The sequence below is a fragment of the Opisthocomus hoazin genome, chromosome 1 (assembly GCF_030867145.1).
Source record: "Opisthocomus hoazin isolate bOpiHoa1 chromosome 1, bOpiHoa1.hap1, whole genome shotgun sequence".
NCBI lineage: Eukaryota > Metazoa > Chordata > Aves > Opisthocomiformes > Opisthocomidae > Opisthocomus > Opisthocomus hoazin.
In genome coordinates, this window is record NC_134414.1 from 136,425,669 (window position 1) to 136,449,723 (window position 24,055).

At 41.9% G+C, this 24,055-nt stretch overlaps 1 protein-coding gene across 2 annotated transcripts in view; it reads right to left on the reverse strand.

Annotated features, from left to right (window-relative positions):
• The window catches only part of GSK3B (glycogen synthase kinase 3 beta), a 159,843-nt gene that overhangs the window by 23,302 nt on the left and 112,486 nt on the right, over positions 1–24,055 (reverse strand). For both annotated transcript variants that reach the window (XM_075437308.1, XM_075437297.1), the window contains exons 7-8: positions 14,569–14,666; positions 2,501–2,596 (exon numbers count right to left, since the gene is read on the reverse strand). In XM_075437308.1, the coding sequence (XP_075293423.1) occupies positions 2,501–2,596; positions 14,569–14,666 (194 nt within the window). The remainder of the gene's footprint in view (positions 1–2,500; positions 2,597–14,568; positions 14,667–24,055) is intronic.

Sequence of the window (24,055 nt, forward strand, 5' to 3'; positions counted from 1 at the left end):
AGCAGGACCTACAAAAACATCAACTTTGTAAAACACCCACCTTGTATTAAACATCACAAAGCAACAAGGAGAATGCCCTTGTGTCGAAGAGCTTACAGCAGTGACTGACTATATTCCCAGTAATCCTCTCTCAAACGCGCAGAAGACCAGCTGCCTGGAAGTTCTTCCGCCTGTCTGCTGAGTCCTCTGGTGATAACTCGTCCACAGAAATAACAGCCTTCTACCTACTGTAATCTTCAGTAATTCTTTAGTTTAGATGACAAAGGTTTGTGCTTCTGAGGCTCAAACTTTTAAAGTTCAAGTCCTGCTAGCAACTACTTGCAGCATTCTAGTTACACACATAGTTATAACAAAAATATATTTGCACTTTCACTTCTCCAGTCATTCCTTTTCTGCTCATTAGACAGCCAGAATTCAGAAGTGCTTTTTCTCCCATGCTTTTCAATTCTAAGATACAGAAGCCCCAAGCTGATACACATGTCCACTGCTGTGCCATCAAGATGTTACACCCATATAGCTGGGTAAGGAAGGCCAATTCTACATACTACTACCGCTTAAATCTTACACGGCTCAACACGCTCAAAATGTTGAAAGGAAAGGATCTCTCGAAGTAAGACAGTGAGAGGATGAGCATCATTATCAACACCATGCTGGACAATCTATTTTGTTAATTTAGCTTTTGTATAGTATGAAAAGTACAGATCTCATAAGTAAAGTACCATGTAACCCAATTATCATAAATTGGTTTAAATGCTATTCTACACCTAGCCAATGTCAGGAAGAGTTGCATGCAGAATGACTCAAGAATGAGAAGCTATGTTGCAAGCACAGCTCTCCAAAACTGACCGTGCCCTAGTGGAGAATGTAGACTTGATCTTCTGGCAAGCTCCTCTAAATTCTTTATAACTGACTTAGTTTCACTTGTGATCCTTTAGAATGACCAAAAATACATTCACATAAATAGAAGGAAGTCTCAGGTTTTTTCTTGAAGCTTCCATTTGCCAAAAGATCTCTAACAGACCACCAAGTGCATACAGATGATTCTTAAGACTATTCAGGCAGAAGATGAGTTGCATAGCTAGCTTACATGCTTAAGTCTGTGTACTACAGTACATCTTTGCATTGCTACTACATTGCATATTAACTTACCTCCCTCTAATTCAAACACCTTCACTGCAGGAATTCAGATGCAACCCCAATATTCAGTGCTGTAAGGCTTTTGGAGCTTTTGGACTTATTCTTGCAACTTATACCATGATGCAATTCAAAACTGAAGAGAACACTCCCAGGGCTTTGATTTGCCCTATTATGTTCCTCTGTCAAGTAAGGTATTAAAAAGCCTTGTTGGATCTCCTGATCTCTCATACTATTTTAAATCATTTAACCAACACACAGAAAGAAACTCTGATATGGAAACACAAACCAGGGATTAGTGGGAAAAAGAAGAAAGTGGGGAAATGGAGAAGTAGTGCAGTGCATAACTCACTGGAGAATCTATCACAGAAATAGTGACTTGCAGTACCTGGCCTGGCATGTACCTATCAGGTACGTGGCCTACTACCGATTAAGTAGCTCATCCAGAGTTTCTACCACCACAGAACACTTGGTCCAAAAGAGTCTGACCTAGGCATGTGCTCAGCTAGGAATGCAACCCTTCCACGCATACACACTGCTTTCTTAGCAGAAGGAAACCTGAGCCGTTAAGATAGGATGGTAATATACTGCGACTATATCGGACATCCCTAAGCAGCAAAAAGAAAATGTTAACTACCCAAGCTTCAATTGCTTAAGACTCAATATTTAACTTATTCCACACCCAAGAGGCTAATTAAATAACTGTTACCCTATCCCAAGTAAAATGTTCATCATTCTTTGACATGTGAAAGACAGGTTGAATGTGTGGCAGTGTATTTGTTTCAATGCTAGCAGCTTCCTCTTTGATCAGGGAGGTTATAATATTGTCTGCATGTACTGCAATAGTGTCTCCTTGTGAAAGCCAGACAACAAGAAGTCCTAAGCAGTAACTCCAAGAAAAAAAAAAACCACCTCCCTGAACAGCACACCTATAGGAGTACAAATGTAATACCTACAAGAGAACCAGTTAAGAAAGTGACTGTCCATGCTTGTTGTCACATTATGTAATAGCATTATGAAAGTGTCACATGTATCACTGGAACACTTCCTCATTTGTAGGTGACTTTTGTATGTATCAATTTACAGCACGACAAGATTTCGATACATTGCAATCTGCTATAAACACACACACCATTGTTAAAAAACCCAACACCTGTACACAACCTCAGAAAAACCCAGACCAATACAGCTTACAATGCACTGCTTCAGCACATTCATCTCCTTACCTACATCAAAAGTTACTGGGTCCCCAGCTTAAAGGCACTCACGTTTAGACTGAAAGCCACCAAGCCACTGAACAAACTTAATTCCTTGAATTATTACTTTCAGCCCACATGTCTTTATTATTCAGTTCGTATAGACTCACCTTAGTCCATGGATGTGCCTTAATCTGAGGAAATTTGAACTCAGTATAGTTTGGATTCATTTCTCTAATTTGCTCCCTTGTAGGCGTTCCCAGAACCTAGAAAAGAGAGAGAAAAACAACAGGTAAATTGTTTAGATATGCTTCATATTCATATGGTAATAAAGAACGCAGTACAACCTATCACATATTGAGACAACTTAACTGAAATCAATCTGTGTAACTAGTAAATTAATATAGCGTTGAGAACAAAACAATAAAGCTTTTGCAGAACTGTTTAAGTTGGAATAGATCTCCCTCTCCTGGGAGCTTCTGATCCACCTTCCCTGCTCAGGCAGTGTCAGCTGCAGCAGGCTGGTCAAGACCAGTTAGGATTTTAGCATCACCACAGAAGACTTCACAACTCTCTGGGTAGCCTGCTCCAGTCTTTGACTAACCTCACAGTAGTCAAAAAAAAAAAAAAAAAAAAGTGTTTTCTTGCATTCAAATGAAGTTTCATGTGTTTTGCTTTGTGCCACTGCTTCTTGTCGAGTCAGTGGGCACCACTGTGAAGAGCCTGGCTGCTGCTTCTTCATTCCCTCCCACCAGGTATTTATAGACATTGATGAGACCCTAAGCCTTCTCTTCTCCAGGCTGAACAGTCCCAGCTCTTGCAACCTTTCCTCACATGACAGATGTTCCAGCCCCTTCATCATCTTTGTGGCCTTTTCTCCAACTTCAGTAGTCTCTCGCTGGCAATTCAGTTTATGCTCCAAGCCCTATGTCTTAATTCTCTTCTACGGTTTTTTACAAAAATAAGCATCTTTCTCAAACTTAGTGATATTTCAATGGGGAAGAAAGTTCACTTTAATTAGGCTGTTACAAAACAGTACTGCTGAACACATTCAGTGATTGCAGCTCACTACATATGGCTGATTAAGGATCAGACCAGTAGCACAGACTGTGTTTTACGAGACATGAACATTAGACCTTAGAACAGCCTTCCAGTACCTGAAGTGGCCTACAAGAAAGCTGGAGAAGGACTTTTTAGGAGGGCATTTAGTGATAGAACAAGGCGCAATGACTTCAAGCTGAAAGAGCGTAGGGTTAGATGTAAGGAAGAAATTCTTTACCATGAGGGTGGTGAGGCACTGGGACAGGTTGCCCAGAGAAGCTGTGGATACCCCCTCCCTGGCAGTGTTCAAGGCCAGGTTGGACAGGGCTTTGAGCAACCCGGTCTAGTGCAAGGTGTCCCTGCCCATGGCAGGGGGGTTGGAACTGGATGATCTATAAGGTCCCTTCCAAACCAAACCATTCTATGACTCTATGAAATTAGTAGTTGTATGAGAAATAACACACAATGGCACATCTCTTTGTAGGGCCAGATAGATTTTGAAAGGATTTCAGAAATCCCTTCAGAGAATAAGGTAGACAATATGGCATGAGTGCTTTCTGTTCAGTTAGCACTAAGTGTAAGAGAGCCATTGCCTTCTACCTATATATAAAAACAGCAAAGCATGTTCAAGGAATCCCATTGCTTTCTGCTTGCATCCAGCTGCTGGGCATCCTTCTGCTCTGCAGCGAGAAGTGAAGAGGGCAGAAGGCAGAGGAGTCGCTCCCCTATGCTGAGCTCAGGTTCATTCTGCCTAGAGGAACCCTGTAGCCACACTGCTCTTGCCCCATAACAAATCTCTTGCCATACAGATTAGCATAATGTTATCACCTCATCTCATGAGACCACACTGTCACCAGCAGGGAACAAATGATCGAAAACGTGAGGTTAGCACTCTACCTTGCTACTTGATAAAGAAGTATTTGGTTACATATTCTGGTATCCATAAACATTTTCATTCTGTTAGAAGAGTGGAACTCACACAAATGCACTCTAAAGAGTCAAGTAAAGGGGTAAAAGAGCAAGTTATTTGCAGTTTAATTAATTTGTGCAAGAGAGAAACTACTATGAGGTGCTGAAAGGAACTTGAATCATAGAATGCTTTGGGTTGGCAGGGACCTTTAGAGGTCTTCTAGCCCAACCCCCTGCAGTGAGCACGGACATCTTCAACCAGACCAGGTTACTCAGAGCAACCGTCCAACCTGGCCTTTAGTATTTCCAGGGATGGGGCCTCCACTACCTCTCTGGGCAACCTGTGCCAGTGTTTCCCACTCTCACTGTAAATTTCTTCCTTATATCCAGCCTAAATCTACCCTCCCTCAGTTTAAAAATATTACTCCTTGTCCTGTCACAACAGGCCTTGCTACGAAGACCGTCCCCATCTTCCCTGTAGGCCCCTTCAGGTACTGGCAGGCTGCTATAAGGTCTCCCCGCAGTCTTCTCTTCTCCAGGCTGAACAGCCCCAACTCTCTCAGCCTGTCCTCATGGGAGAGGTGCTCCAGCCCTTGGATCATCTTTGTGGCCCTCCTCTGGACCAACCTGGTACATCTTTTATTATTTAAATATGAGCCATATGACACAGACTAAAATGCCTATCCAAAAAGCAATCTTTGAAATAAACAGCAGCAGCAGAGCAAATCAATGCTGCAACTTGTTCAGAAAGTTGCTTTTTGGGTAACAGATTTAACCGACAAGTTGTACAAAACTAATGAACGTGTAACTCCTACCTTCCCACTGCTAACCAGGATTTCAATCCCACCTACTCTAAAAGCCAAGGGTTACCTTCAGAGCTGACAGAAGATTTTTCTGTGTGTGTCTGGAAATGCCGGCTTTGCTCAGGTGGTAGAAAAGAGGGTGTTTGCAGGACTCCATACACTTTGCTCAAGTTTCAAAGCAAAAAAGTTGACAGAAAAAGGTGCCCCTTCCCTCCTGGTTTTCTAGCTAGCTGTCCCCAGAGCACTGGCCACCCAGCTGCCAGCCCTGTCAGGAAGGCATTGCTCTCAACGCTTTGGTCACGCCACTCTCAAAGCTTTCCAGTTCTAAAAGATAAGAGGATTTCACACCTGCGAATATTATTTTAATCCCAATTCAGGATAAGAGCCATTTTCAAAACCTTGGAAGCTTTTTGATTAGTTAAACTACCTTCCTGAAAAATTATGGATAACTTGTATTGCTCTCCTACCATTTCTAAAGGCTAAGTTTCCAGGTCTCCCTAGTATAAACACGACTTTTTTTGAAAAGCATGTTTACCTTCTTTACCCTCCTCCTCACACTCCTTTGATAGTCTTCCTAAGAAGAGGCAAAGAGTAGTTTGGTTTTTTTTTTAATATATATAGCCAAAATTCATCAGACTGGCTCAGTTGCCAAGGCTGCTCAGAACAGGAGCCTACACAGTGCAAGTACCTTTATTAAAGGCTGCCTATAGCGGAGAGGATTCAGATTAGATAGGGAAGGGCAATTTAACGGAAGGACCCATGGACAATGTCTGTTCATACATTTCACTAAAAACACAGTTGTAACTCCAGATGATGGGAGGGAGCAACACCCAAGCTCAAGTACAGGCATCTAAGCAACAGCACTTAAAGTCTCACAAATGCTTGGAAAAGAAGGTACTGAAGAGAGATCATGCTACCTGAAAGAAAGGATCGCCTGACCTTTCAGTTAAATAGCAGCCTTTGATACCCAAAATGACTATAAAAGGAAAAGTGACTTTTATTAGCCAGTCAATATATGTACTTTGTTCTCTCTGGACTGTAAAGCCAGATTGTGCTTTCAATTTGTACTGAAGGCAGACTAAAGCAAAAAAACCAAAACCAAACAAACCAAAAAAACACCCCAACAAAGAGAAAAGGAAAGGAGATAGGAAGAACAACAGAACTTTTAAACCCTGTGTCAAATTCAAATCACAATCCAAAAGAAAAGTGTGGGATGAATAAAGTGGTAAGCTACAAAACTGTACCAGTATTTGACACATCTGGAAGAGGTCCTGCAGTGGACCTCTCCCTACACCCCAATGCACCAGCACTGTTTGCTCCATTATTTTGAAATTGTACCTCACTGATTCACACTGAGTTTTCAGTATATTAGGAACACATTCAAGTAACCTTGGTGAGTAACTGCAACCATTTAAGCTATTGCAAAAATTGGGCAAACCTCTTCTTTTAAAACAAGTCATGTATGTGACTGCTCTTTCCGTTTGAAATGCAAAGGAGAAGCATAAATTACTTTGCACATTTTTGGCAGAATCACTCCATGAAACAGCTGCTCCTGCTTTATACCAGGGAGCAGATGTCCCTTGGAGAGAGGTTTCACAGAATGGTTGAGGTTGGAAGGGATCTCTGGAGGTCCTCTGGTCCAAAACCTCTGCACAAGCAGTGCTGACAAGAGCCGGGTGCCAAACACCACATCCAGATGCCTTCTGAGTATCTCCAAGGAGACTCCACAACTTCTCTTGGCAACTTGTTCCAGCGTTTGACCACTCCCACAGTAAAAACCATTTACTTCCGTTCAGACTGAATTTCACGTTTTAATTTGTGCTCATTTCCACTTGTCACGTCATGAGATGCCAAAGCCATCACGGGATGCCAAAGAAAAGAGACTGACTCCCTCTTTGCACCTTGCCTTCAGATATTTCTGTACACTGATAAGCTCCCCCAATCTTGCAAAGGTCAGAGAGCTTTTAAGAAATACAGGGTCCAATACTGAATTATTCAGGTCCATGCCGATTAGCACATATTCTTCTGCTTCTTGGGGACAGTCTTATGAAAGGTGATATTGTCAAGGGAAAAGTTGTTGTGGTTTTTTTATTGTTTTTTTTTTTTTTTCAAAAAGAAAAGAGAACCAAAAAAGAGTAAGTACTAGAACAATAAAAATGTAGTTGTATGATAGAATCAACAGTATCTGGAATGAAGACTAAACTTCTGAATGAATGAAGGCGGGTCTGTGTGAGATGACAAGGGATCTTCCAGCAAGTGCAGACAACAGGTGAACTAGTCTCAGTCTTCATTCCTGACTATCATCATCATCTCTTAAATAAAAATAAAGAAACACCTGCTAAGATTAACGGAAGAATACAATCGCTGAGAAGTCAAGATACTGCTCTGGCTCTCTTAGGACAAACATTGAACACAACATATTTTCTAGAAAAAAAAGTTTTGGTTTTGATCTGTAACAGATGAAGCTCTCCATATAATTTTTATTCCAGGAACAGGGTTTGTGATAGTAGGGTAATGGTATGTATCTCAAGCAATTAAAGAAAAGCTACAGGCTCCCAATAATGCCATGCTTTCAAAACAAGAAGGGGAGATTTATGAACCTGGAATAAGCCCTGAATTTGATTACAAATAGCATAAAGATCTTAATTTTATGTTCTTGCAATTGAATTTTCATAGGAGAAAAAGATGGATGATATTCAGCTCCAAAAGACACCTTAGTTACACTCCAGTACTGAAAACAGCTGCTGTCCACACCTGGCTTCACTGTGCAAAACTGCACCAAGTTATTTGTGATCAAACCCACACTGTTGCAACACCAGAGGAAGAGGAAACTGCAATGGTCTCAACAAACCCCAGTGGAATAAAGGCCCTTTCCGACGACCACTGTTACTGTTAAACCTTTGCAAAATGTAAAAATCAATTAAAAGCATAGGGACACCGAGGGTTCAGAAGCTCTGGCTGGTAATGACTGAACTAAGGAGGGGAGAAGGTGGTTATTTAAATCAGAAACCTTTAGCACGTCATGGTTTTAGCAATATAGTGATCTTCCCTGGGAAATCTGTGCAAGTTTACGAGGAAACGTGCTCCAGAAAGTCTAGTGTGTATGGGTTATCAGATGCCATAATTAAGACTTCTGCAAACATGCCTGCACCTCCTTGGAAAGTTGTGAGAGGTGTGCCAAACAGTTATTTAAAAAATTCACAGTGCAGGCATTTCAAGCAGTAAACATGGGTCAGCTTTGAAATACTACTTCAAGAGGTCCGTGGTAGAAAATAAACTTGTCCATTTTATATTCACCTTCTTTCAAAAACACTCTCTTGTCAAACAAAATGAAAGCCACCTAAATATAGAGATATCTTCTATTCGCAAACACGAAAGCAGCTATACATCAGGAACAGGAAGAAACCCATTGTCAGAGCTGACATGAATATAATTGCCCACCAACTTTTTTACACTGCCTGCCTGCAAGCGCTGCAAGTGATGAAATACGGTGAGGCACAGGAACAGCCAAGTTGTGATGTGGGAGGACATCAGGGGAAAATAAATGCCAGGGGGCTTCCCTTAGGGGCAAGGAGAGAGGACCCATGTGAAACCTGTGTCAGACGCAGGAAGGTCCTCAGCACAGGACCACATCCAGTAAGATGAAATGCGCTCTCCTACTGCTTATTCTCCCGGAAGAGACGGCTCCTCTCTCCCCATTAACTACTGTGACTGAATTTATTTTATTTCAAAAACTGAACCCAAAATAGTACCTTGACATTTGAGCATGAGCCATATATTATAATTACAGTCTATACTTAGCATTTGGCTCAGTAAAACTGTCAGAGACCAAAAAGTTACACACGGGTAAGATTCCTGATACTACTGAGCTTGTCTTCTAATACTTTTTTTCCCCCCCCATGCCTCCCCTAACCCAGCGAACTATGGGGAGAAGATTTTATTATTTCTCCTAAATCATCATGAAATGTTGATTTTGGTGCAAGGAATAATCACACAGTGCAGTACGAACAAAAAAACCTCCACAACCCTTTCTTGCAGTTTTCACAAGTTATACATCTCATACTCTAGATTGCAGCACATGGAGAAAACCTGTTCTGGTAAAGACAAAGCAAGGCAGATTGGCAAATGGTGTCCTCCCCATGTCCCAGGGCTGCTCAGACAATTACTGCTGCTTTATTCTTCTGACAGAGATGATTTTTCCATTTCTGAGGGGAGTAGGGGGAAGGTCCTAAACAGAACCTTTCAGAAGATAATTATTATCTTATAAACAAAACCATTACGCTTCTGAGATTCCCTTCTTGCAAGGGGAATAAGGAGTAACCGCTCCCTACGGGAACTGTGGTTGAAGATGTTTTAGTTTGGGATGGGGGGATATCCCAGCCAGCTTTTCCTTGACGGTTTCGGGGCACTACAGAGCTGGGGGGGGGTAGGCAGGGATCCCCCACCTCCCAAGTTCTTGCAGGGAGCACGACAGTCCCACAAACACTGCTGCGGCATTGCAAGCTGTGTGTGCAAGTATTTATGGAGGAGTCTGCCCTGACTGTATCTCCAAAAAATCCCTCCTGTGGTCTGAAAGCTCCTTCTTTTGAGCTGCATTCAGCGGTATCCCACCCGCACAGTGGATTTTAAACAGAGAAGTGGCAACTGCAGGAAGGAGGGGAGTTTCACCCTTCCATCAGGGACAGGACTGTAGGACTGCTCTCCGAGGTGTAACGCTTGCTCATGCGTAATTTCTTTACGTGACCGCTGATGAAACCCGCACTGCCACTGTGCCTGCTTCAGAAGCTGAGCACATTTCTGAAGGAGATGTCACTGAAAAGCCAGCAGGGGCATGAATTTTAATGAATATATCAGGTTACCCACTTGAGATATTCCCAGCGATGGAATAACCTAACATTTGGAATAGCTAGCATGAGCTAAAAATAAGGAGAAAGCGTCACCATTCAAGACGAAACTTTGGAAAAGCATAGCACATGATTTCTCTCCTGCAATAGTGTACTCGTGTTAAATTATATCTTCAGACGGAGCTCCAAGACAGTATTCCCCCATATCGAATATCATTTTGTCAAGGGCAAGAGGTCAAAGATCTCTCTCTCGCAGCAAGATTGAGAACACCTGGAAAGACGGTCTTTAAAGAAATAGGAACAAGCGAAAAGGAAGCTAAAAAGAAGGGGACTATCTTCTGATCCACACAGACGTGATGCTGCGGTTCTAGAGGGGCATAGTTTTTCTGAGCAGTTTCCAAATATGCAATAGGCCTGGAGAAACTCCAGGTGCAACTGGATGGAAAAGATCTCGCAAGACTGCTTGAAACAAAACTACACGAGTACTGCTGAAAGTGAATCAAAATCTGACAAAAGCCAAAAATGCTTCTGATGCAGCAAGTGACTGAGGACTTTGGGCATGCAGCCTGGAGGAAGGACAAGCCATGCCAACTGTCACAGCACAGAAATTCTGTCTTCATGAACACAGCAATGGAGGGAATGTCATCAAGAACTGCATAAGAAGGGAGGACTAGTTTAATGTGATGGCATTTTGAAGTGATTCTCCAGCCTAATGCAAAAACTTCATACCCAGGTGTAGCATTCAATTGCTGTGTTGTGAAATGAACTCTCAATAATCAAAGCTGAGTAAGCAACTGAAGAGACAGATGAAAAATTTATCTTGGCTCAAAAAATGCTAGAGGTGTAACTGACTCAGTCATCCTGAACTGATAGGAACCAGCAGAGAAGTTTTAAGCTGACCTCTCTTGCACTGGAATTAAGCAAGTTTAAGGTATGGAAGTCAGATGCATTTCCAAATGTGTGGATATATGTTTTTCTACTATAGCCCTTTTTGGGAGTTCAGAACACTTAATTTTCTCCGCCCCTGCATTTCAGACATACAGTTCCAAGGAAGCTATCTGAAAAGCATGACTCCAAGATAGTCAAACGGCAGCTTGCAGGTCCCAACTTGCAACCTTCTACAAAGCTCACTGTCGTTCTATAACTGGCAGCTCCCACAGCTCTGCTTCTCCTACAGCCAGCAAGCATTAAAATAAGTCTGTATTACAATGAAAGCTTTAAATAGTAGCATTCTATGGCAGTAAGTGGAAGGGGTGGACACCATCTGTAAAAATATTTTTTTAAATGAATCCTATTCTAAATGAAATCTTATGCAACCTAGTGTTTTACATGTTGTGCCCAAGACTTCACATTTCTGGTGATTTTTATGCTGCAGAATTGCAACTGTAACTCAACTGAATTGAGGCTGCACAACCCAAGCTAGCTCAATGAACACACGTTGCAGTTTTCATGTTATCCTTTCAAATCTAAGTTGAATTTAAGCATCATGCTAGGAGTACAGAAGAGCAGAACGTTTCATGACTTCTTTGCAGATTTGAAAAATTCGCAAATTTGTTCAATTTGATTACTGGTCACTTCTAAGGGATATATAGCAGATGAGTCAGACCTCTGCCAACAGCTGGTAGAATGGAAAAAAGAGGACCTCACTTTCTACTTTTTCCTCATTCTCAAAAGATAAATAAAAACTACTTGAAATTTGAGGTACATGTGCTGTTCTCCCTCTACTCACTATGAGAAATGCTTGTCAGTGGGTATGACATTGCAAGGCAAGCATCTCATTAACCAGTTCATGCACTTTCCTAGACAATTTCTCACAGCTGTTGATTTTGAATGCAATATTCTCAATTACAACTCTCTCTGTATTTTCACCTTAGCCTTCTGCCAGGGCTTTTCTGAATGGTTTATACAAAACTTCACAACACAAGATTTGGTAGACAAGGGCATCAAAAACCAGCCCACTTCTGCAGTTTGCACTCATTTTCTCTTCCAGTGTTGCCTTGAGAATACATGCTGCTTGAGTAACAAATATACGGGCAGAAAAATATCCATGGTGCCCACCCATTCAGGCTCACGTTTTCCATCATACTTCCTTAATGATTCAGTGAACATCCTTTTTTGTGACTACTATTGTAAGATTTACAGCATTTGTTCTCTCAGAATTTCCTAAAACATACTGTCTCAGTACTGTAACTTTTTAATTGAAGGGACCAGGCTTATTATAAAATGGAGTTGTCCTTACATTTGTTTCACTTCTTCTACATGGAGGGGGCTGTATCTCTATCTGAAGATGAGAAAACCCCAACACAGGTGTTGATGTATCACCGTTTCTACATTTAAAGAAATGATTCAGAAATTTGTTTCCTCGATGGTGAAAATCATCATCTCAAGCTATAATTTCCTGAAGTTCAAGCCTTCACGCTGGATACTCCTTCAGCTGTTGTGAGAAATAATGTTAGTTTGCCAATACTACGTATTCAGCCGTGAATCGGTCAATAAAAGTTATCACACTACTCATGGTAGTGCCATTTAAAGAAACCACAGATGGTACACAGGCTATCAGCAATTTCATTAAAGTACTCCTCTGCTTCAACACAACTTAACTCCAGTGTAAACAAAGCAGAAGCATCACAATCAGTGCACACACGTCCTGTATAATTATTATTTCATAGATGTTTACTTCCAGTACTGCAGAACTGAAAGCCTCCAACTGACAATCACAGCTTCTAGCAAACTTTGAACCAAACCGCAGTCTCTGCTTGGCAACCACGTCAATAACGAGGTGACATCTATTTCCTGATTATTGTACTTCCACATTGTGAAAACCAAATCAGTGGTGAGGCAGAGCACTACGGTTTTGCCGATAAGGCCTCTCTGCTCTCAGACTTCTGATCGAGCCACAGAAGGACTTACAGGACTGTCACTGTGACATAAATAGTTCTATTTACAAAAAACTCATTAGATGTAGTTTCTCAGGATTGCACACATTAATCAAGAAACAAAACAGGACTTTTTGAAAATGTCCAAACGCAAACGCCACAGGTTATTGCACAAACTCCTGAGGGATTCTGGCCATCTGAAGTGTTAGCAGGCACCACTTCACATCTCACAAAAGCAGTGTAGCAGAAAGCAGCACACCGCTTCAAGACACTTCCTGAAATGAGAACATTGTCACTTGTGCCATCATCAGCCCTACTTTGACAGCAACTCTAGTTTTCCACTAGTGCTTCCTATGTAAACTGACCCAACTTGGATATGCTGAGCTTGAAATACACTGGGCAGAAAGGCAATAATAAGAAATCAAGAAAGTCATAGCAGATGTAGGTGCAAGACATGGAGCCTCCAGAGGAAAGTTGATGACTGGAGGCTTTCCAGCAGGACAGACAGAAACCTACTGTAACAGAAGCTAGGTTTACATGGTCAAAGGTTGGAGGAGATGTGGCGAGAGCCCAGAAAGGTCAGAGCACACCCTGTTGAGACCATAAAGCAGGCCACAGAAACACTGAGCCTCACCAGCCCATGTCCTCCACGCAGGAGAATGACCACTTGGCATTGGTTGGTGTCATACACACTGTCAGGACGGGGACAAAGACACCCGCAGATCTTCTAGTGAGTAACACAGACACAAGTAGGAAGCTCTACTCTACCATGCACACCTTTTGGTTTTGAGGAATTTTCACACGCATGCTACACAAATATACACGCATCAAGGTAGCAGTTAAGATGCAAAACCAAAGAGGAAATTCTCTCAATACAGTGCCCTTGTGGTGATGAAATCAATGAAGCTGAACAGCGTGTGCACAGATCTTATTCTCTGTATTACTCCCATCTTACTAAGTGCATAGTATAGATTCAGAGCAAAAACACACTGCTCTCTCTAGAAAGCTTGCCTCCTTCATAGCAAAAGTTGAAGGAGGCGGGGGAGACTAGGGTGCCGGGAAGTCAGAACCAATCTTTTAAGCTAAGAATTATTCTTCCTTGCCTCTAATTTGAGAATCACAGAATATTCACAGCTTACCAAATGAAATCAATCAAGATGTGTTTGGACATAAGTGATACATAAATGTTATGTGTTCTGAAATATTAGGTCTTTTTCTTGAAAAACAAGACTCTTCAGGTGGAAGGTACCCTTGCCCTACATTTCCTGATTCTCCATCTGCAAAAATGAGTGTCCTTTCTCACCTTTCACCTCAAAGAGGCGCAAGGAAGAAGAGAAGAAGCCTACATATGTGAAGAATCTGGCACAAGGAAATTTAGTAACACTGTTTTCCAAGCCAAGTACTAATTGCATGCAACAAAGGAGAAAGAGCCAGATTCTTAAAGAATGAAAATCACACATTAATAAATATTGGCTCAGTATGCAAGCACTATTTCCAAGCACACTGAAGAAAATGCAATACTTTAAGAGGGAAAAAAGCCCTATTTAATTAAAAGATGATATACCATTGTGCATGACTGCAAGAGGGGCAAATAAAGATTATCAAGTTCTCAAAAAAGCGTTAAGAGTGTTTTCAAACATGGTTCACATGCAACACCCTGTACAATGATGACAGAAAACGTATGTTGACAAGTTTATAACAATGTGTGTTTTCATGTGGATTCCCAAGGAATAATGCAGTCAAAACAACACTTAAAATTCCATACCTTGATTATTTCCACCAACTGATCCACACCACTGTCACCTGGAAAGATTGGTTGTCCTAGTAACAGTTCAGCCAATACACAGCCTGCTGACCACACATCTAGAAAGGGGAAAGTGGAGGACACGGAAAGATATCAGTAAAAGGTACACATTAAGCCATTTACACAAAACCCAGCAATTTTACGCTACTTTTTAAGCTATTTTTTGCCATATTTAACAGAGTATACAACACAGTTACAAATAAAAAACATTCCTCTCTTAAATGTTAATCTAGAAAACACAGATACCTGGCATAAAACAATGGTGGGCAGACAGTCTTAAAAGTCAAACCATGAGACAATGAGAACTGGAAAATAAACGCCATAATAGACTGACATTAAAACTTATACATGTAGGGAAAGACCTGAGAACATCTGCTGTCTGAAAATTAAGAATTTCCCAAAATCCTGTGTTGTTTTTAAATCACATCGATCATGAACTACGCACAGGTACCATCCACCACAACGGCTGATGTTTTTACTGTTTCTGAATGTTGAATAGACTCAATTTCTCATCCTTATCCTGAAAGCATATATAGGCTAGCAGATGAACCAGTACTGCAAGTATTACTTGTATGCTGCAGTACATGATGATTAAGCGATCTGGGAAACGGCCTCTCTACCTCAAGTCACATCAAGACCTAACCTTTATCCCAATTCCATTGCAAACTTGGCTGGACAACAGAACTGCAAGTCATAGATCAGGTCAACAGCATCCAGAAGACATCATCAAATACTTTTCATACATATACCAAAAGCCACAAGTAGTCACTAGCAGCTAATCCTCTACATGAAGAAAATTTTCACAATTTATTACAGGTATATCTTCTTACACATAAATAAGACAATTAAGTACTACAACAGCAACTTAAGAATACAACGAAGTGCATTTTATTTTTGAAATATAGTTAATTCAAACAAAATATCCCATTAAGCAAATGCAGCAAACACTGCTTAGCAGACGTTTGTGAGAATCTGCTGTAACTGCACACCAAATACTGAAGTTCAAGCTGCTCAACACAGCAGAAGTATTGCACCTAGACGCAGAGATAACTGCTTCTCCAATAAAACGGACTGACTGTAAGGTTTTCTAGAAAGTCATCATTTTTTCAACGTGTATCTGAAACCTTACACTAAAATCTAACCTCAAACCAACAATCAGTAATAGAAGATTTGTAAAGCCTGCAATACTGTAATGCCCCAAAAGGGAAAAGAACAAAACCAGTCCCCCTTCACCCCATCATTCTTTGAACTCTTGCATAATTTTACGAGCTAGCCTTCCCCCACAAAATAACAGGAACGTCACTACAACTCAAAATCTGGAGAATTTGCCTCCTGAGGCCCGTTCCAACCTGAGAGAACCCACACTATGACAGAGATCCTTATTCTGTTTGTGTATTTAAACTACGCTGTTGGGAAGTAGGATACTCATAACTCTGTCAGTTATGGCTAAAGGTCTGCGCAAGGAAAATATCTCTGACAGTTCTCAAAACCGTCTATTATCACTCTGTCACAACTACTAGAGACTGACACAAAAAATAATTTTAAAAAAACTTTCAGGAATTCAAGATTAATAACAAAATAACCTGCAAGTTAGAACAGACTTTTCCTTCCCTCACTTCTAAATGAAAGAGAGAGGGGCTGCACAAAAATACTTCCCCTTCTTCTCAAGAAAGGTATGGTTCAATTTGAACATACAGCAGATGAAAAGCATTGCTCATTACTGCAGCTTTCAAAATCACTGACCTCTAAGTCCAATGGATGCATTTTTACATAATGTCTTAGTACAAACATTGCATAAGAGTTTATCCTAAAAACTAACTACTTACAATGCAAACAGCAACCAGAAAAGTTTGAGTCGTGAATTCTAACAAGCAAACAAGCCAGATCAGGCTTTTTGATCTTTTAGTCATATTTAATAAAAGCTGATATTGCCACCAAGGTGCTAAGATCTCTTTTGGACAACAAATGAAGGTGGCATCACGTAAAGAACATTTAGTTGCATTTGACTGCTAAACAACGTGTCTCTGATAGCTCCTGCTGTTGGACCAACACATACAACAAAAAGATGATGCAAAGAATCACTTTCTACGTCATCCCATGATTCCTGGGTTTACAGGAAATTACACAACCGTTCAACAGACAGCACAGATTTCTTCAGCAGTATTGCAGAAAGAGATTAAATGTGCTACCCAGTGAGAGTACTGTAACTTAAAAGTCTATTTAGAGGCACCTTAAAGGATTTTGAAAAAGCAGGGTCCTTTACAAAACAAGCAGTACCCCAAAGCTACAATCATTACTTACAATTTCAACCCTTATTTTGCAGTGAAAAGGAAACAATATATAGGGAGCAAAAATATTTGACAGGACATAGAGAAACCCAAAGCTGACACGAAATGAAGTCAGCATTCACAACTCACTTCCTTTTAAAATTTTGAAACTCCGCTAATGTGATTTTTTTCAAATTCGATTTCGGCTTTTTAAAACCATTTTAAAAAAGCTTCTGGTCTGGCTGCTCCATGAAGCTGGCTTTGTGATGTTTTATCCTTTCCCAGTCTCCCTAAATGCCTTTGCTCTCCACCAGCCAATTTCAGACAAGTCTGAAAGGCAGAAGTCTTGAATCCATTGCAGAAGTTTTGTAAAAACAGCGGGGAGAGCATGCACCAGTGCTGCTGCTGAAGAGAGGAAGGCTCAGTCCCTGCAGGACGCAACGGGGTTGTCCCCACCCTGCCAAACTGCAGCTGCAAACAAGTCGAAGCACGTGCAGGTCCTTGCTCAAGCAAAAAGGCCAAGCAGAAGCAGAGGGTACCTGAGAGCTGAGGGCATCACAGGGCAAAAGCAGAGAAGAAGAATGGATGTGGGTCGTGAGAAATAGCTGGGGAAGTCTGAGGAATATCTGCTGTCTCTGTGATGCGTTTAATCCATCAAACATACAACAAATCCACTGGAAACTTATGTAGTTATTCCTCATGCAGCAAAATCTTCCCCATCAGGTGATTTAACGCCTTGTTAAAAGTCTGTTTAGTTTTCCTTGATTTTATTTGCTAACGCTTTAAACACACACTGAAATAAGCCACAGGCTTTCCAAAATCCCTAACATTTTTCAAGAAGCGCAATTTCACCGACTTCCAAATTAGGACTTGGGCAATGTTCCCTGGGCAAGGAAGTGAACAAACCCTTGAAGCATCCTCTACAAAAGCCAGAGAGCGGAGGTTAACTTCGGCAGTTCCAAGCAGGGATGGCAACAAAACACAAATTTACACAGGTGTTTATCACAGAATCACAGAATGTTGTGGGTTGGAAGGGACCTCTGTGGGTCATCTGGTCCAACCCCCCTGCCAAAGCAGGGTCACCTACAGCAGGCTGCACAGGACCTTGTCCAGGTGGGTCTTGAATATCTCCAGAGAAGGAGACTCCACAACCTCCCTGGGCAGCCTGTTCCAGGGCTCCATCACCCTCAGAGGGAAGAAGTTCTTCCTCATGTTCAGCTGGAATTTCCTAGGCTTCAGTTTGTGCCCATTGCCCCTTGTCCTGTCGCTGGGCACCACTGAAAAGAGCTTGGCCCCATCCTCCTGACACCCACCCTTCAGATATTTACAAGCATTTATTACATCCCCTCTCAGCCTTCTCTTCTTCAGGCTGAACAAGCCCAGCTCCCTCAGCCTTTCCTCGTAGGGGAGATGCTCCAGTCCCCTCACCATCCTCGTAGCCCTGCGCTGGACTCTCTCCAGTAGCTCCTCATCTTTCTTGAACTGGGGAGCCCAGACCTGGACTCAGTACTCCAGATGGGGCCTCACTAGGGCAGAGCAGAGGGGGAGGAGAACCTCCCTCGACCTGCTGGCCACGCTCCTCTTGATGCATCCCAGGTGTTTATACAACTCTGGTGAGCAATGTTCAATAAGGAAGAAACCGGGAAATTTCAGCTCTGCTGGAAATCGATGGAATTTATGCCATTGACTTCAACAGGACTAAAATTTGGCTCCAGGAAGGTTTACCCCACCCCCCCACCCCCAAAATCTGGCATTTTAAAATTAATCTTCCAAACTTGGATGGTAACATTTTTCTCACGTCTGAAGTACAGAATATACTAAATTCTCTCTTTAAAGACATGTCACTTAAGAGATGTGATAAGGTAGTTTAATATTACTTTTTGATAGCTCCTTCCCAGACCATTTTCTGCCTTAGCACAGTCATAGCTAACTACGATAGTTTAATAATCTTTCAGAGCAAGTTTGTTGTGTAACTGCCCACATGAGAGGAGAAGCATTTTCTGAACTATTTCTTTTTAATATGTGCAATTTAATTAAGGCGAAATATGATTATCATTCACGGGCTTTAAACTAGTTAATAAAAATGCCAAGAGAGAACCTTAACAGAAAATAAGAATCACGTCAACAAATCATCCTTATGCCAAACTAGTTGGGACAACGTGAAATTTTAGGAGAAAAAACTGCAAGCTATTAATTTTATGTAGAAGAAAGTAGGCGAGGTTACTTTCTTCATACCTTCAGTGAAATGCAGTCTAAACAACAGGGACAGTAAATGCAACTGCCAGCCAAAAGCAACCTTCAGATAAGCTTATTTCAGATAGCTTTCACACATTATAATAGTAGCTAAGGCCATATGCTTTGCAGACTGAAGAACACTTAGATGAATACCATTATCATGTGAACTAGCTGCACTAATTTAAGGACACAAAAATTTGTACAGCCTCTTAAACCACAACACTTAAGTTTTTATCACTTTCTTGATCTTGACATTTGTTAGGTGCACATTAACTTGTCTAATAATATAATCTGTATAATTCCCTTGCTTTTGAATGTCATTCCAGCATTAGAGAAGTTAAGAAAAGCAAAATTTCTCTTTAGTTTAGGAAGAGGCATCTGGCAGGACAACCTGCAAAATACACTCCTTAGCTTTAATGCTACAAGTGGGCAATGGCCATTTCCAGTTGTCTGTGGCAGGATACCCCATCCACGAATTTCATTGTTGTGATGTCAAACTCTGCCTTTCCAAGCTGAGAAGCTGGCCCTTTTCTTCACAGCATGAGCACCACTCACTGTATTCTGCTCCAGCTCCTCCAACTTGTTATTTGGAGGACACGCAGAGGAACGAAAAAAAAAAAAAGTTACGCCTGCTCTCACCCATTCAGTACAAACTAAGAACGTTCCTTTATCTGACACTTCATGGGGCACATATACCTTTCTACAGTTTTCCCCCCTCACCTATTCAACTCCGCCCCAATATCTGTTGATCTTGATGGACTTCCTCCATCTTGGAGGTGACTCAAAGTTGTTGCTGTGGAAACTGTGGAAACAAACTAGCAGGGAAGAAACCAGGAGTCAGAAAAACAGCCCTAGGAAGTCGTAAAATCAGCAGCTTCCAGTTGCCAAATGCCAGAGCACAAAGTGCTTTTCATTGCTCCTCGTTTGGAACACTTTTTGGGATATCAGAACAAGAACAAAATTCTGGATTACGGGCATGTGTGCTATGTTGGTGCAAGTTTTGCACATCAAGCCACCACAGATTATGGAGACAGAATAGGGCTGTAACCTGAAATGCTTGGAAAGCCATGCTTGTTCCAGTATTTGGAACAAAAGATAAACACAGGTGTATCTATTTTTCTGTAATGAAGAGATGAAACTACTATGACAGAGGATAGAATATTTCAGTAAATTAACACCTGTGCTTATTTTCAGTGTTGGAAGTTGCTATCTGAGATACAGAGGCAAATACTTTTCACTGCTTGGCAACAGGTTTGGGACACACCTCACGACAGATAGTTCTTCCCCACGGAACTGAGATAGCCTGACTACACATGCCTCCTGATGAGCTTCTGCTCCAGACTGTTGAGGTGAAACACTCTCTCCCTCTGTCTTCGTGCTTGCTAGGAAAGTGAATGAATAGCTTTGTGATACTTATTTTTGGACACCTCAAGAGAAGCCAGCGATACAGCCACACAGATCAATCTTTCCCTGCCAGTGGCTGTAAATGTTCCCTCTGGAACGCTCTCAATCCCTGCCAGCGCAGTGACTGAGAAAACACACTGAGACCAGCAGACCCTTGTTATCCAGAAGCACCACCACGTTCTGGTGAGCCCTCCATTGCCCCATCACCTAACCTAGTGTGGGAAAAAAAAAAAAAAGCAGCACGTTCTGGGGGTAAAGCTTAACCATGCAGTTTCTTTCTATACAAGAGGATCACACGGCAGCAGAAACGTCAGCACCCATCCCTGCTCCAGCATCGGTGTTTGTCCCAGGGTGCTGCAGGGGAATGGGGGCAGCCATCCCGCGTTTCTTCAGCGGGCAGCAGCAGCACCCTGATGACCAGCACAGCCAGAGCACGCTGGCAACATATGCTGGGATGGCGTAACACATACAGACCTGCAAGGAAGAAACTTTGGCCAAAACACCGTCAAGGGATAGCTGAAGGGCTTGGTTTGTAAAAACACTCCTGCAAATCAGCTGCAGGAACAAAACCATGTGCCGTCCCCACCAAGCCTTATAGACATGCACACACTTGCAGAATTCATTGTCAAAGGTGTGCAAAGGCCCAAACTGTAGGAGCTATTAAGTCACCCAAGTGACACAAATGCTTGTGCTTGACCACTGAAAAATCCCTTACAGTTGTAACGTAAGCAGACGACAGAGCTATTACGGGACTGGATTTCTAACTATTCGGCAACAGGGATTATTTAAAAACTTGAATAGGTCATTTCCCAGGTCACTATTTTAGTAATAGTCCCAGGTCTGCTGGATGACACACACAGAGGTATTAACTGCAGTAAACGTGTTTTGATGTTGCTCTTACTATCCTGTATATTTTTATGCCACTCTAATGTAGTACTTTACAAAAGCACAACAAACACCACCCCCGGCTGAAGTCATTTTTAAAGAGACCTTTTGGGTTAGAATTTAAGTCATGCACTTTGGTGAAATAATCAAGATCTTAGAAGTTAAAAGCCAGTTAACCATTCTGTTGTGACATCCAGGATGAAAAGACACATCCTGGAATCAAATTCAGTTTCTGCTACATTGAAGAGCAAGCAGTGTTGCAAGGGCAAATGCGTGTGTTAAAAGACAACCTAGACAAAGCCAGTCAGCCTAATGCAACCACTGGTTACAGTGCTAAACAAGAGGACTAACTACTTCAATGGTTATGATGCTGGCTGGCTGTACTGTCACTCTTGGGCCACCACAGTCACTGCCGAGGCTTAAAAAGCACTTCTTGCGCAGAAATACTTCCAATAACTACTATACTGCAGCGTGTTACAATCATAAGGCCTGCACTAACGTTAGCAAACAACAAAAACCTTCAGAAAACAGCTGGATGTCTCACACATAATGTACAAAAATGTTCTACTTAGAACAGTTTTTGTCTTCATGTTCTTTACCGATTTTAATGTAGTTTTAAGATACTATATTTAAACAGAAGAGTACTTGATGTAATCAAAGATTACATTAGATCCCTACCTTACATGTAAGCTCAGTTTTTGTTACCACACACACGCACAAGTGGATTCTTATGCACAGAAAAAGAACCTATAGCAGGAAAAGGCTGCTGTGCTAACAATTCAGAAGAAAAGAAGAACTAGAAAACACAGGCACGTCCACATTAAAGAAAGGTTTAAAATGCAGTTTTACAATACTAAAGCATTTCACAGTTCCCTATACTTTGAGCTATGGATAAAGCACTGATAATTAAATGTTCCTTCCTCTCCCTCTCTTTTAAGAAACCTATGTATGCTTGCTGGTTGGCGAGCAAATAATGCTGGTTGAGTTTGGACGAGCAATCCTATGTGCACTAGCGAAGAGTTCTCCCTAAGCGTTGTTGCTGTCTAGCAAGAACTAAGGAATATCCTGGTATTTACCACCACTGGAAACAGCAGCATCACAAAACTAAACCCCTAGAATTTCTAACATATTGCAGAACACTGGGAAACTGCAAAGCAATTTTGTAAAACCATTTTACTGCTTCTGAGCTCCCACATGCAGATTCTGTTGAGAAGAAGGTGGAGTGAGGAAAGGATAGCAAGGAAGGAGTATTTGCTGAACTTAATTTTCAAGCTATTCTGTGCAAGTTTCAGAGAAGGGGCTTGGGGAGGACAGTGTTTTTTGGGGGGTGGCACGAGAAAGTCTGAACAACGCTTGAAATTACCAATGTTTTTGGCAAGTGGAAAATGGACTCCTCACTTTAGAATGCTATTTTTATGAGAACCATTTTAGATATCAGCAGATAAGAAAACAAAAATGGAAAAAGCAACTTTAAAAAAGGTCTGCAGAAAAGTGGAAGATTAAAGTCATTATACAGTTGGAGTAAGAGACATCTCACAGGCTTATCTATAAAGCAGTCTCTTCTGGTGACACCCAAAATGTTTTACGCCGTTATCCTCTGAAACAAGTTGTCTCAGTGCACTCTGATAAAGCAGTTGAGCCCATCTGTTAGCTCTCAGCTGGTAAAAAGATGTCAACCAGCATCACCCACCTTCTTCTCACTCATGAGCTCCCGCCACTTTGCTTCTACCTGGGCTCTGCTGCTTATCAGACTACACAGTAATGCCAATTCAACTCACTAATGTAGCAGAAAGCTAATCTAACCAAAACTCTCTTGTTACTTGAAGCTGAATCAGCGTATTAAACAGTAAACTGTGAGAGCTAAGGTATCCAGGGGCAAGAAAGAGTAGAACCGGGTCTGCCCCTTTTGGCAGCAGTCAGCCATTAAATAAGTTCTGTCCTTTTACCTTTATTGTGCCACGACTTTCACCAGACTTCTTATGGTTCTGCCTCTTTTTTCTAACAGGGAGATATGCAAGCACTGCCACAATACATAGAATCATAGAATGGTTTGGGTTGGAAGGGAACTTGAAGATCATCTAGTTCCAACCCCCTGCCATGAGCAGGGACATCTTCCGCTAGACCAGGTTGCTCAGAGCTCCATCCAACCTGGCCTTGAACACTGCCAGGGAGGGGGCAGCCACAGCTTCTCTGGGAAACCTGTTCCAGTGTTTCACCACCCTCATGGTGAAGAATTTCTTCTAATATCTAATCTAAATCTACCCTCTTTTAGTTTAGAGCCATTCCCCCTTGTCCTATTGCTACACATCGTTGTGAAAAGTCCCTCTCCATCCTTCCTGTAGGCCCCCTTCAGGTACTGGAAGGCTGCCGTAAGGTCACCCCGCAGTCTTCTCATCTCTAGGCTGAACAGCCCCAACTTTCTTAGCCTGTCCTCATAGGAGAGGTACTCCAGCCCTCTGATCATCTTCGTGGCCCTCCTCTGGACCCACTCCAACACATCCATGTCCTTCTTATGCTGGGGGCTCCAGAGCTGGACGCAGGACTCCAGGTGGGATCTCACCAGAGCGGAGTAAAAGGGCAGAATCCCCTCCCTCAACCTGCCGGCCACGCTGCTCTTGATGCAGCCCAGGATACGGTTGGCTTTCTGGGCTGCAAGC